Source organism: Lycorma delicatula, chromosome 8 (genome assembly GCF_047948215.1).
Source record: "Lycorma delicatula isolate Av1 chromosome 8, ASM4794821v1, whole genome shotgun sequence".
NCBI classification, from domain to species: Eukaryota; Metazoa; Arthropoda; class Insecta; order Hemiptera; family Fulgoridae; genus Lycorma; species Lycorma delicatula.
In genome coordinates, this window is record NC_134462.1 from 119452313 (window position 1) to 119467447 (window position 15135).

Genomic DNA, 15135 nt, shown 5'->3' on the forward strand with positions numbered 1-15135 from the left:
GTATAAGGAAGTTATGTGGTGTCCACAATAATTTTTTTTTTTTTAGCAAAGATAGCACATTCATAAATATTAATGCACGGAAAAATTATAATTTTTGCATATCCTGAACACATTGTGTCTTTTGAAAAGATATTTTTATGTAAAAGCATACTATTTTAACGACTGTTTTCAAACAGGAAAGATTACAGCAAAAAGACTAATTTAGTTTTTCATGTAATTATGGATTAGTAGAAACATGTAATGATTATTCAGTCTTAGGTATCATATGTGTACAAGCACATTAAGCAAAGTAAATATGGAGTTCTTCAGGTGTGTTCAATTGTCAGGTATAGAAAAAAAGATGTTGTACTGTAACAAACGATATGAATCTAATGCAAGATAATTTTGGGGCAGATTGAGAGGTATTTTGCTCCTCTTATAAACCAAATTTTAAGAAATGGTAACAAAGATTATTTTTGAACTTTTGAAGTTGATAATTTGGTCCAGATTACTGTTGATCACAATTCTTACATTGTGTTTGAAATTTTGTTACTGCTTTATCCTTTCAATGAGAAAAAAGTCTCTAACACAAGAACAACTCTTTATATTGTATGATATACATTAATTAAAGGTCAATAACATTTTGTTTTGAATATTTTCTATACTGATAACACTTGATATGTTTTTAATATTGCCAACACTGTTTTAGCATGTTCTTGAGATTTACCGTTTGATTTACGTTTGAACACAACAGTACCAACTAAAAAAATTATTTTAATTTATTAGTGTTTATTATATATCTTCTAAAATTATACTTTATATTTTATGTTTATATTTTTTAAGAATAAAATATCATTTAACACTTTTAGTCTAAACGGTATATATTAAATTGTCGGGTTAAAAAGCTCAACCAGGTGAAAGATAAAGGAAACAGGTGATTTGGGATATATCAGCCAGTGTGTCAGTGCAAATTGTGGTAATAAATGGCGGTGTTTCAAATCGTACTTTCTGTTATTTTATACATTAAACTAAACGCTATAAGATTTTCGTCATGCGAGATTTACACAAACGAAGACTATAATGAACCCGTTTATTATAAAGAGCCTACAGTGTTTATTGCCATTTTGGTTAGAAATAAAGCCATATCATTGCCATACTTTCTTACTTGTTTGGAGAGGTTAGATTATCCAAAAAATCGTCTTTATTTGTGGTAAGTAACATATATTTTATGTATTACGTTTAATACAGTTAAGATATTTTGATTATCACGAAAATTATGAGTAGATGTTAAAAGTTTGTAAATGTATTGCTTAATCTTTGATCTTAAAAATGTTTAGATGCTTGTTTTAGAATTACAAATTAATGCGAATTTCCTCTTTAGTTTTTAAGTCTTACAACGTTTGTTATTCAGAAAAGATTTCTTATGCCACTTGTTTGTGGGTGTTAATTGTACAGTTCTGTTCTTTGAGATAGGTTAGGTTTTGATTGATCTTGTTTTGTCAGGTTATTTGAGGTTGTTGCGTTAATTAAATGAACATATAATGGAAAGTTTTTTAATGTGTACCCATTATTTCACCTTATTACAGGTATATTTTCTATTTGTGATTTTATGTTAGACAGTATTTAACCATTTATGGATTGGATGTATTTTTTAATTGTTGATAATACATGAAATTCCCCGTTATTTGGACTCTTGCTTTGAACAGATATTTTTCTGAATAAAAGAGTGTCTATTTATGATAGAACCACAAACCATTATTACAGGAAGCCATATATAGCTGCCACTATGGTTGGAAGGTTATATGTAATAGGTCTGTAAATTTATGTTGATAGGAATAAAGTAGAATACAAAACTAGAAATTGAATCATTTATACAAATTTCCAGTGACCAAAATTGGACAGTATTTGTTAATATTTCTTGAAATACATCGTTGGATGTGTGTTTTTGCCACCACATTAACTACCGTTAACTCTGCAAAATACGATTCTATATGGTGAGTGGCAGTGCCTCTATGTTTTTTATTTCCCCATTTCAAAGACCCATAATCTTTCCACATTTTGTGGTGTGTACTCCTGTTTCAGGATCAACAAAATTATAGTTGTGATTGACAGTGAAGTGCTGGTAGCCATGCTTTTCCAGTTCATTTGCCTGTACACTCTCCATGAGTCAGAGTACAGAGTTGTACCATATTCCACAAGCTTTAGGATTTCATTCGAGACATTATTGAAGGATCTGTTGGGAACGTCGACTATAAAACATTTACTTGTCTCCCAACAAATTCCCCTGAAAACCCCTGTTTGGAAAACACTTGTCCAACCTGATTTTTTCATCAATTGAATAGATTTCAACTATTCTACCTGGACCTCCTATTCCAGGCTGATTTATTAATTGTGAAACGCATTCCTCATGAAGGGAGTTCCAGCCTGTACAAGTATGACTGCTCATGTCTAGTTCACGTGAACACCATTTGAAAGAACTTATTTCATTCGTCCAGGCATAAATAAAATGGATTGCATTCAGAAAACTTATTTTGCTGCTTTTCATCGAATTACCTGTGCGTATACCTATTTTACTGCAGCAACTTCTCTTGTTGCATCGCCAAATGACTTCTTCACTAAAATATAAAGTCATATCATGTAAAATGATGTAAACAAAAATCAATATGAAAACAAACAATATAATTTATATCCGTTACTTAGTTATTTTATGTCTTATTCAATAAAAATAAATTTATTCAAGTTATTTGGCAAATTTTCGTCCCCTCGGAAGAATACCCTTTTCCTGCAAAAATCTAACAGCTTCTCCTTCATGATGTTGGAGATCCCAAATTTTAAGTGCACACATTTAACTTATAAGTTTGCCGTTAACTTAAATAAATATTTTTAATTTTTTGTCTTACTCGTAAGTAGTAAAACGTAATTATTTAAATCGCCACCAGTCGTGCGGGTTATAACCTCCCAATGATGGTGGCGCTGTTATAATACACAAGTACCTCAGGATATTTAATAATTATGTATTATTTCAGTAAAAATAATTTTGCAGTTGGCAGTTACTGATGAAAATTTAACTTAATCTCAATAGAAACAATTTTAAACAAAATTGAAGTCTATAAACACCATGATACACCCAGATCCTATTCAGTAATGCTTGTCCAATCACTTGATAATTGCACCTACTCTTTAGTTTAATTGGTAAATAAATTCAGTAGTGATATTGCAAAAGAAAAGGACAGTTAAGGACTGTTTTATTTATAGAATTGATGTTGAAATTAACTTTATATGCAACAAGTCTAGTATGCAAGTTTTGATGAGTAGTATTATTGTAAAATTTAACAGAACGTCTAGAAACATCTGTGAGTGCACCATTTTGAGATTTTTGTTCTATTACAAAAAACATCACAACAAAAAAAAAAATTTCAGTAATTTATTAATACAGAAGATAAAAGAAATAATAAACTCAGCCCTTTCCTTGGTATTGTATTGTTAGAATCATTAGTAAAACTTGATAATATTTAGAGAATTTTTATGTGTACTTGAAAGATTTTAAGAATGTTGGTATTACGTAAAATTTTTCTTTGTAAGCCTAAAATAGAGGTAAAAAGGTATGGTTACTTCACATACAGTATTTCAAATAAAATAAACCACATTTTATTGCCTATTGATTGATTATAGCTTAACAGAAAACAGTTAATTGCGTTAGTTTTTTATTATTGGAACTTGGGAAATTGATTTCATAAATTTACTTATAGTGCGGCATTCTAATCAAGAAAGTGTTACAGGTAGGTGCTTAGTAAAAATACATAAAACATTTGTAATTTTTTTATTTAAGAGAAGTAAAAAATTGTTAATTGTCACATGTCTGTGGAAGATGTCCATGCAGAGAAGTTCTGCTGTATTTATTCACTTATTATATGCAATATTCTTAAAGCTTAAATGCATTACAACTTTATATATAACACATAAAAACCAACATTTCAACTTGCACAAACAATATACAAATTCAAGATTTGAATTCAACTTAAACAAATGAACTCTGCGTAGATAAAATATATTATTTGATTACATATATAATCAGGAGATTACTAAACATTTAAAAACGATTGGTATTCACAATACCATCTACTGGTAATGAAAGTGAAAAAGGAGCTGCTAATTAACTGAAGTGTTTTTGGGAAGAAAGAGTTCCATTATTTTGAAAGTGAATAATTTTAAAATGTTATATTTAATAACACATGCTTTTCAACAATTGTGTAAATTGTTTATTAAATTTTATAATTCTTTCAAAATTTAATTGTTGTACTATTTTATAAGTTATTAGCACTGTCTGGTTTTATGCGAAATTATTGTGGTGTAAGGTTTTTATTTATGGGGTTTTCCATATGTCCGACTATAATTTAGTTAGTTCAAGAGAATCTCTACCATGCATTTATTAATTAGTAGATAATTATTTGAATATACCATTAATAAATAAATACATTTTATACAGGATAAGAAGTGATCACAATGAAGATAAATCTCCAGATATACTTCAAGAGTGGTTATCACAATGGGCTAGTCGTTACCAAGGTGTAGATATTGTTTTATCGCCATCACCACCATATAGATTACCAGATGAACTAGGTCCATCGCATTGGCCTCTATCTCGTTATTCTCATATTATTAATTTGAGGGAGCAAGCATTAACTATTGCTAGACAAATGTGGGCTGATTTTATTTGGGTAATTATTATTTTTAAATTGTATCAGTTTTATAAATTTATTATATTTAATTATATTTAATTTTTTTATTCAGATTGGAAGCTTTTGTACTTTTTGGTGATTTGTATCTTAGGATTTTTATATTTGTATCATATGATCTCATTAGAAAAGAAAGGAAACGAGTGACCGTGAGGCCCAAATTTGTTGCAGCATTACTCTTGCTACATTGTACGCATTTATTTTATTAGTAAAATTGCTCAATACTCTGGTTATACAGACACTAGATAATACTTAACAATTTTTTTTTTTTTTAAATATAAACAGATGAGAATAATTTGTCCTAGAATTTTTGGGAGTTAGGAATTCTACAGCAGACAGTCAAAATAATACCTTTATTGTTGGCTGATCTCTCATAAAGAATCCTAAATGATTCAAACATAAAATAATTACTGCAGTGTAGATGGACTCATATAAGTTACTCTGTAATGGGAGAATTGAGGTGGCCAATTATAAAGAATGGATTTTTGAAGTTGGATTTATTAATACAATTATTCCCATTAGCCATTTATTTTGGTTTTGAAATTCTTGTTACTGTATTTCCTTTTTTCTATGTTAAATAAATATTTTTTCAAATTGTATTCCTCATTATAATTGGCCCATTTATTTAAAAAAAAAAGAATATTTTGTTTTTTAGTCCCAGGTAGATACTAGTAATATTAATAAGTAATATGAAAAATATTTCTGGAAAAACATTCCATGGGACAACCAGAGGAACACGTGTGAAAAAAAAAACAATAAAAATTTAGATAATTTTCAAGAAGATGCTCGCAGCCGATCTGTAATTAGTCAGTTGTCATTGTAATTAGTTAGTTGTTAGATGGCGCACTGAAAGGAGAAAATAAGTATATAGTTCATATTTTTCATCTTAAATATGTACATTCTATTGTAATATCATTAAAATAATACTGATACTGTAATAATAAAATAGTAAAATAAAGTACAATATTTTACTGTATAACTTAACCTAACCTGTATTTTTGCATTAAACGAGAAATGAGATCGGCTGCGAGCATCTTCTTGAAAAGTGCCAATAATCATTAACACCAATAACTAAATAATCAATACTACTAATGAAGCATTAAAAAAGCGTTCTTACTGTTTAAATGTAAAGAATTAAATATTTTAAATGTAGAACATTTAAATTTTTGCTTAAAAACAGCCCAAACCACAAGAAACTTCCCATTGAGACTTCCTGATTTTCAAAAACATGTAGAACAGCTAATTTCATTTGCAAAAAGCAGGATTTAGATCATTTGCACTGTTTTAAGGTCATTTTTTAATTAGATTGTTTAAAAATATTCTTAATTTTTTTGAGTAAAGTATTCATAGGTATGAATATTTTTATATTTTCAGTTATTTGACTAGTTTGATGCTGCTCTCCAAGATTCCCTAAATAGTTGTTTCATTTTGATATACCCCCTACATCCTACATCCCTAACAATTTGTTTTACGTATTCCAAATGTTGCCTGACTGCACCATTTTTCCTATCTACATTCCCTCCAGTATTAAAGCGACTATTCCAGGATGCCTTAATATGTGGCCTATATAAGTTTGTCTCTTTCAACTATATTTTTCCAAATGCTTCTTTCTTTATCAATTTGATGCAATACCTCTTTATTTGTCACTTTATCTACCCAACTGATTTTTAACATTCTCCTGTAGCACCAGATTTCGAAAGCTTCTAATCTTTTCTTCTCAGGTACTTCGATCGTCCAATTTTCACTTACATGTAAAGCTACATTCTAAATGTACATACTTTAAAAAATGTATTCCAGACATTTAAATTAATTTTTGATATAAGCAAATTATATTTCTGACTGAAAGCTTGTTTCACCTGTGCTATTCGGTATTTTATATTGCTTCTGCTTCATCCATCTTTAGTAATTCTACTTCCCAAATAACAAAATTCTTCTACCTCCATAATCTTTTCCCTTCCTATTTTTTCATTCAATGATCCATCTACATTATTTGTACTACATTTCATTACTTTTCTTTTGTTGTTTATTTTCATATGGTAGTTCTTACTTAGGACTTCATCCATTCTTCATTCATTCATTGTTTCTTCTAAATCTTTTTTACTCTTGGCAAGAATTACTATATCATCAGCAAATCGTAGCATTTATATCTTTTCACCTTGCACTGTTATTCTGGATGTAAGTTGTTCTTTAACATCATTAACTGCGAGTTCTACATAAAGATTAAAAAGTAACAGCCTTAAAGATAAGGAACATCCTTGTCAGACTCCCTTTTTTATTTTGGCTTGTTTCTTATGTTCTTCGATTATTACTGTTGCATTTTGGTTCCTGTAAATGTTCTTCTATTTCTGTACTTTAACCCTAAATTTTTTAAAATTCTGAACATTTTATTCCAGTCTATATTATCAAATTTCTTTTCTAAGTCTATAAATGCCACTATGTTGGTTTGTTTTTCTTTAATCTTCCTTCTACTAATTGAGTGCTAAAATTGCTTCCCTTGTCCCTGTACTTTTTCTGAAACCAGATTGGTCTTCTCCTAACACTTCTTCCACTCTCTTCTCTGTTCTTCTGTACAGAATTCTAGGTAAGATTTTTTATGCATGAGTAGTTAAAGTAACTGTTCTGTATTCTTCACATTTATCTGCTCCTGCTTTCTTTGGTATCATGATAATAACACTCTTTTTGAAATCCGACAGAACATCCCCTTTTTCATAAATATTACACATCAGTTTGTATAATCTATCTATCACCTCCTTACCTGCACTACGCAGTAATTCTGCATGTATCCTATCTATCCCAGGAGCCTTTCTGCCATTCAAATCTTAGTATTGTATCTCCCTTTTCATCCTCTTTGACTTCCTCTTCTAGCTCTATAACACCAGTTTCTAATTATTTTCCTCTGTAAAACTCTTCAGTATATTCCACCTTCCTATTGAACTTTTCTTTTGTATTATAAATCGGTGTACCATCTTAGTTTAACACGTTATTAGATTTTAATTTAAGTACCAAAAATTCTCCTTAATGTTTCTATATGCTCCATCTATTTCTAACACTTTTCTTTAAACCACTCCTCTTTTGCTAATTTGCACTTCCTCTTTAAAGTATTTCTTAATTGTCGATAGTTGCTTTTACCTTCTTCATCACTATCATTCTTATACTTTCTACATTCATCCATCAGCTGCAATATATCCTTTTTCTATAAGTTCTCTTTGTTCTACCTAAGTTTGCTTCTGCGAATAAGAATCTCCTTTTTAATATTCTCCCATTCTTCTTCTATATTGTCTATGTTACCTTTGTTAGTCAGACCTCTTGCAATGTCCTCCTCAAAAATCTTCTTTCCTCCTCTTCTTCAAGCTTCTCTAAACTCCACCGATTCATCTGACACCTTTTCTTCAGGTTTTTAAACCCCAATCTACATTTCATTATCAATAAATTATGGTTTCTATCAATGTCTGCCCCAGGGTAAACTTTGCGGTTGATTTCTAAATCTTTGTTTAACCATGATGTAATCTATCTGATATATTGCACTACCACTTGGCATTTTCCATACGTATATTCTTCTATTATGATTTTTAAACTGGGTGTTGGCAGTTACTAAATTTTACTTCATACAAAACTCAATAAGTTGGTTCCCTCTTTCATTCATTTTACCAGCCTTATTCACCCACAATATTTCCTTCCTTGTCTTTTCCAATGCTTGCATTCCAATCTCCAACTATTATTAAATTAAAATTTCAATCCTCTTTTATGTGTTTAATTACTTCATCCATTTCTTTGTATACACATTCTACCTCATTGTCATCATGGGCATTTGTAGGCATATAGATGTTAGCAGTTGTTGTCGGCTTAGGTTTTGATTTTATCCTTATTACAATGATCGCTGTGCATTTTGAAATACTCTATTCTCTTCCCTATCTTCTTGTTCATTACGAAACCTACTCCTGCCTGCCCTTTACTTGATGCTGAGTTAATTATTCTAAAATCACCTGACCAAAAGTCATTTTCCTCTTCCCATCGAACCTCGCTAATTCCTACTACATCTACATCTACATTTAACCTATCCATTTTCCCCTTTAAATTTTCTAATTACTAACCTTTTTTAGACGTATAACATTCCACGCTCCAACTTGTAGAATGTTATTTTTTAATTTTCTGGTGACTCCTTCCTTAGTAGTCCCCACCTGGAGATCTGAGTGGGGGACTAGTTTACCTCTGGAATATTTTACTAAGTAAGGCGCCTCCATCTTTGTTACATGAAAATTGAAAAAAAAAGCAGCGTAGTTTCCCATTGCTTTCAGCTGCACACTACTCAGAAGTTTGAGTGATGCTGATATGGCCGTTTAAGTCCTCCTGATCTACGCCCTTAAAAACTACTGAAAGAGCAGCTGCCCTCTTCTCTTTCCTGGAATCATTCCTTAGTCTGGCTCTCAACAGATATCTCTCTGATATGGTTACACCTTCAGTCCAGCTACTCTGTCACTGAGCATTCAAGCCCCCTCACCATCGGCAAGGTCTCTTGATTTATAATGGGAAATTTTTATATAACGTTTTCTAAATACTGGTTATCTATTTATAAATGATTACTATTATTTATGTTTAACATTAATATTTTCTTTATATTATTTTATTTAGATTTTGAAGTTATTTTAAGGTACTCAGTTCTAATTTACACACTATAAATGTGTGCTCAAATGTTATCATTCACCAAATGCAAAAATTTTGGCACATTTCAAGAAGATGCTCGCAGCTGATCTGTAGTTAGCCCATTGTAGTTTGTTAGTTGTTGGACTGCACCACTGAAAGGAGAAAATAAATAAATTAAAATTATAATCAAACTTTATATAATAAATAAATATAATTAACCAAACTTAATCTACGCTTGCTAACCTTGACTAGCGAACAAAGCGAGCGTAGGTTAAGTTTGGTTCGATTATATTTAGACTTTTAGATTTATTTGTTATGTAAATTTATGTATATATATATATATACATAAATTTGTATACATCATTTATTTAGTTATTTATATAAATTTATTATACAGTGCACCTTCAATTTATACATGTGTTATGTTCCAGAAAATTTCCATGTATAATGAAATTGCGTAAATTGAGACTTACATTTAATGCAGAAATACAGGGTAGGTTTTTGTTAAATTATACAGTAAATGATGTATGTAAATTACTGTACTCAAAAAATACTGTACTTTATTTTACTATTTTATTATTACATTATCATTTTATTATTTTAATGATATTACAGTACAATGTATGTATTTTATTTTCTCCTTTCAGTGACGCCATCTAACAACTAACTATTAACTATGACAACTGACTAACTACAGATTGACTGTGGGCATCTTTTTGAAAAGTACCGTATTATTATTATTTTAAAAATTTCCAATGTTACTGTTATATTCTTTTAATTTTATTACTATTTTTTTCATGTGCACAGTTTCCTTTACTAATTATTCTATTTCTGATGATGATGTTTAACAATCAAAATGTTCATCTAGTGTTATATTTCTGTTTTTTTATTGTTTTGTGAATTTATGATTTTATATGGTATATGATAATTACTATTAAATAATACAAATAATTAAATCAGTTTTAAATATATTTTCAGAAAGTTTTAAGAGATTTAAACTGTTATTAAACTATAAGCAGGAAATGATGGGTATAAAATAATATCTGAAAGGAAAAATATAGTTTGATATAATGTTAAATTTATATTAAAATATTATTTAAAAATAATCATTTTTTAAGTACAACTTCCTGCATCAAAGTTGAAAATTGAATCAAGAAAAACGGTTTTCTACATTTCATATATATTTTCCTGTTTTTGTTACTTCTTCTTAACTACAGCTTTAATTAGCAAAAAAAAGATGATGACGATTTTAAATCTTTAGTATTATTTTCTTTATATTGTTCATTCTAAAAGAAATAATTAAGGAATATTATTTATTTCAATCGTACAAAGCAGTGGCCACACTGACAAATTGGTTGCAATTTTTTTTTTTGTTATTATTATTATTATTAATAATATGAATATTATTTAAATACAGTAGTTTATTTTTGTTATTTATTGTAGTTTTTAGATAGCGATGTGTTTATGACGGACGCATCATCACTTCGAATGTTGGTTAATAAAGGACTAGTAGTTGTGGCACCGATGCTCAAGTCAGATGGACTCTATTCAAATTTTTGGTGTGGTATGGGAGACGATTATTATTACGTAAGAACAGAGGATTATGAACCGTTACTAACTCGTAAACGTGTCGGCTGTTTTGCTGTTCCGATGATACATTCTTCTGTTTTAGTAAATTTAAAAGCAGTGCCTTCAGATCACTTGACGTTTACACCGAGCAGGTTACCTGGGTATAAAGGACCACATGATGATATTATTACTTTTGCCATCGCTGCAAATTTCTCAGGTAATTTATTTAGTTTACATATAGAATTTTTAGTGTTAAATGAAGAATTGTATTTCATGTAGTTTATTACACTTTGAAAAACAATATTAGACTCGTAACTATTAGTACTTTCATTGAATGCTGGCATCACCATTTATTCCCTTCAAATCGGTGGCTTTTTGATAGTTAATTTATGGGTTTCTGCGTTATTTCAACTTAAAGATCATGAAAAATTTACTTACTAATTGCTACATGGCAATTTCCGGCAGCCAGGTGTCTCTTATTGCATGGAGTATTTTCTCACATCATGTTTTTGTCCCCTATCATGCAATGTCACATGAATTTGTCAAAGTGGATTCCACTAGTAGGTGGTGCCTGACAGTTCCCTGTGGATTCCCCCATGTCAGCGATCCCCACAAATGTTCAATGGTTTGAGTATGAGCACTATTGTGAGGATCAGTGAAATGCCATCAATGATTCACAGTATAATGTCAGAGCTCGTTTGTTTCTAGTGCATTGGTTTGGTATGCATGCCAGGAATTCAAGTACAACACGCTACCTTCATTAATGTTGTCTTTGATAATAATTAACATATTCTTTGATTTGATTAACATAGTGTACAACATTATATTCTTAATATTTGACTGTATTAAATAAATAACGTAGGTATGCTAAATTATATAAATAAAATAGTAAATTTAAGAGTATGATAGTTTTTTAAATGGTCCATTATATTTTTTTGTAATTTGGAAGAAAATACTTTCTCTGCTGCAAGATAACTCCACTTTTTAAGAAATTAAATGTTACTTGGCGTCACTTCAGACTGCTTTTTTTGTAGCATAGTGAGCCTTCCAAAAACATGAGTCACTGAATATACTCAGAATGATTTTTTTTTTTGTTGTATTTTTTGTACCTTTTTCTTCTCACTCTGTGACAAATGATGCCCTAGTGATCCACCATTCTTATTACATCATCAGTCATTCTTCTTTCATCATCAGATTGTAGCCATTCTTTAATTTCTTTTTCATTTCAGCTTTGACAACCTTATATTTTTTGTACTTATGCATTTAAATTTCTAGAAATACCTTCACAAATAGTTATATCTGTTCCTTCAGAAAAAATATTGTTTTTCCATGACTTTTTAAGATTTCTGTTTTAATTTCTCATCAAGCATCTGCTACCCAAAAAAATGGCAATTTTTTATGTTAATCTTTTCAAACTCTTCAATTTTCTGAGTTTGACTCTGTTCGCCCAGCATGTACATAAGTATTTTTTTATTTGTAGATCTTCTTAAATGTTGTAATGATTCCGTGCTCCATAGGCCGAATAAGACTAGTGAAATGTGGTAGAAGAAATACTGCTTTAATATCATTGCTGCGCAGTATTTCTTCACATTGGTTTGAAGGAGCAGTTTCAATTAAAAGTAATGCTTTGAGGTAGTGTAGTTTCTTTCAATTAGATGAAACTTTTTAACTTTTATGACAGATTCAACAATATATCAAGTCTTAAAAATATTTTGATCCATCCAGTCATTTTTGACTGGAATAAGAAGCCAGTAATCCTTTAAGAGTGGTATTTTCAAAAGCTGTGATCTTTTTTGACTTGTCTGTTACAAGAAACCATAATTTGTCATTCCCAGATGTGTGAATGAACAAGGTGAAATTAATTTGTTAACCTTTTTTTTTTAAATTTGGCACTCCAGCTTCTTTTGTCTGAACTAAACTTAGTTTGGAATCATTGTCAAGAATAAAATTTGTCTAGAGGGGCTTCCTCTTGGTCAACCAATTTATTAAATTTTACTACAAATAAATCAGCACTAATAATTTATATTTTTCCCTTTGCTGGCAGAGAAACTTTTCCTTTCTAGAATTGTCATTGAAAATATAGTGTCTTTTCCTGTAATATTAGTCCAGAAATTAACCAGCCTTTTTCACAAATGGGAAAAACCTGGTAATACAATGCCTTGCTTTTTTTCTTGCTTTTACAGTGGTCTAGGAATAACAGCACTTTCTGAAAATTACCTCTTCAAACACCATAATTCTAATTTTGTTCGATAGGAAATTTGTTCATGGAAATTTTATTTCATCAGACAAATCCATGTTAAGTCACACGATTTTGGTTGCATGACCGTTTTGGATTTTTGTAATTTTTTATATATTTATTCTCAAATATTTCAAGAGTTCAAAACTAGATTTGTTTTTTATTTTTAAAAAAATTGTTTGTATGTGCTAGGTTAAGTTTTACAATGCCTCGCACATCAAATTTTGCATTTTTTCACATTTGCAGTTTGTCCAATATCTCTGAAACAAATTGACTTCAAAAATTGAAACAAAAGGCATTGTATTCTATACAAAAGTTACTACATATTATGTTATGTACATCATTTTTCTATCTTTAGATAAGTTTAATTTGATGAGTATAATTGTATTCAGTTATTCTTCAAACAAATGCAAGTATAAAATGTGTGTGTGTGTGCGTGTGCGCGCGTGTGTGCGCGCGCGCGTGTGTTTTCAGAGTTTTTACTTAACTAAAGTTTTTAATACATTATAATTTTTTTTTTTAAAAATGGGAGGAAATAGATACTGATAACCTCATTTGTGTTATCATTCTGCTGAATTTCATCTATGTGTTCATTAATTCTCTATGAGAGTATATGTATGTTCGTTAGAAATTTATTAAAAAAAATAAAATAAATATATATATTTTTTTTATTTTTTTTGTAATTGCATAGATATTAATGTACTCTTGCTCTAAAATTGTTGTTAAAAAAGGCAATATTATTTACAATTTTCTTTTTTATCCAATTTTTTTAAATGTGATTTTTCCAAATTTAAAAATTCCCAAAATTAAATTTTCTTTTGATTTTCAAATTAAATTTTTTTTTGCAAATGAGATTTCTATTTCTCTATGATGAAAAAGATCTATGACATTGTACTTTTCTCATATTTCTTATTGAAATGCATTCTGTTACAATTAACTGCCTTGTGTGCCTTTAAAATTTGTTACAGTTCAGTTTTTCAATCATCTCCTGTAATATTAACAACAGTATAAGTTACACTGCTTCTGAGATAATAAAGTCATAAATCTACTGTTTTTGAAATATAAGGCTGTATGTAGATAAGGTCTAAATCAGTATTCACATGTACAAAATTTTATATTTAGGATTTTACTACTTCTATTGCTGCTAAAATATTTAGTGGTTTATTTATTTATTCTTTTTTCTTGATGAATTAAGTTATGTTGTTTCATTGTAGTGCCCTGAGGAACAAATTCAACGTGAATGACTCCTTTGATGTCGAAAAATAAACCATGACTTCACATTTAATTTCACTTGCCTTGCTTTTTTTGGTCTGGTCAGTGAAGCTGTCTTTCACATGCTGTTTTGTTTCAGGGTCATAGCTGTAACCCAAGATTCATCCCTGTTATGACTTTTGACAAAAAAATTGAGGTCAGTTTGCCCTTATTCTTTCAATACCTGGCACACTATTCTCAGACAGTTCTCCCTCTGGCCATCAGAAAGCAATCATAGAACAAACTTTGCCATGATGTGACTCATGTTCAAATCTTTAGTTAGAATTCTTTGGCATGAACAGTTATTTCCTCCAGTTCGTTGATTGTTCTGCGATGATCAAACATGTTCGCATCATGCACTTTTTGAATATTTTCACCCGTTCTGGATGCTGAGGGGTAACCTGATTGGAGTTCATATTTGAGTGACATTTGGCCACTTCTGAATCGGGCAAACCAATTGTAAATTCTTGCCTGGCTTAGAGCTTCTTTCCCATAAGCTTCCCAAAGCATTGAAACTGTTTCTGCTGCTGTTTTCTGTAACAAGAAACAAAATTTGATGATAGTGCTTGCTCCTTAAAGTTTGCCATCGCAAATTCGCCTAGAATGTTGGGAGGGCTTAAGAAAACAATCACTCTATCATCTCCAATGGTTTCTCATGAACACTACCTGGCCTACTGAGCAGGAAGAGTATCTAGTGGGAGAGAGCAGCACTACCACCTCATT

The 15135-nt window shown here is 30.0% G+C and overlaps 1 protein-coding gene across 1 annotated transcript in view; it reads left to right on the forward strand.

Moving 5' to 3' along the window:
- Window positions 1-951: 951 nt before the first annotated feature.
- The window catches only part of LOC142329255 (glycosyltransferase 25 family member), a 239710-nt gene continuing 225526 nt past the window's right edge, over window positions 952-15135 (forward strand). The window contains exons 1-3 of the mRNA XM_075373676.1: window positions 952-1189; window positions 4466-4697; window positions 10800-11142. Of these exons, the coding sequence (XP_075229791.1) occupies window positions 963-1189; window positions 4466-4697; window positions 10800-11142 (802 nt within the window). The 5' untranslated portion in view covers window positions 952-962. The remainder of the gene's footprint in view (window positions 1190-4465; window positions 4698-10799; window positions 11143-15135) is intronic.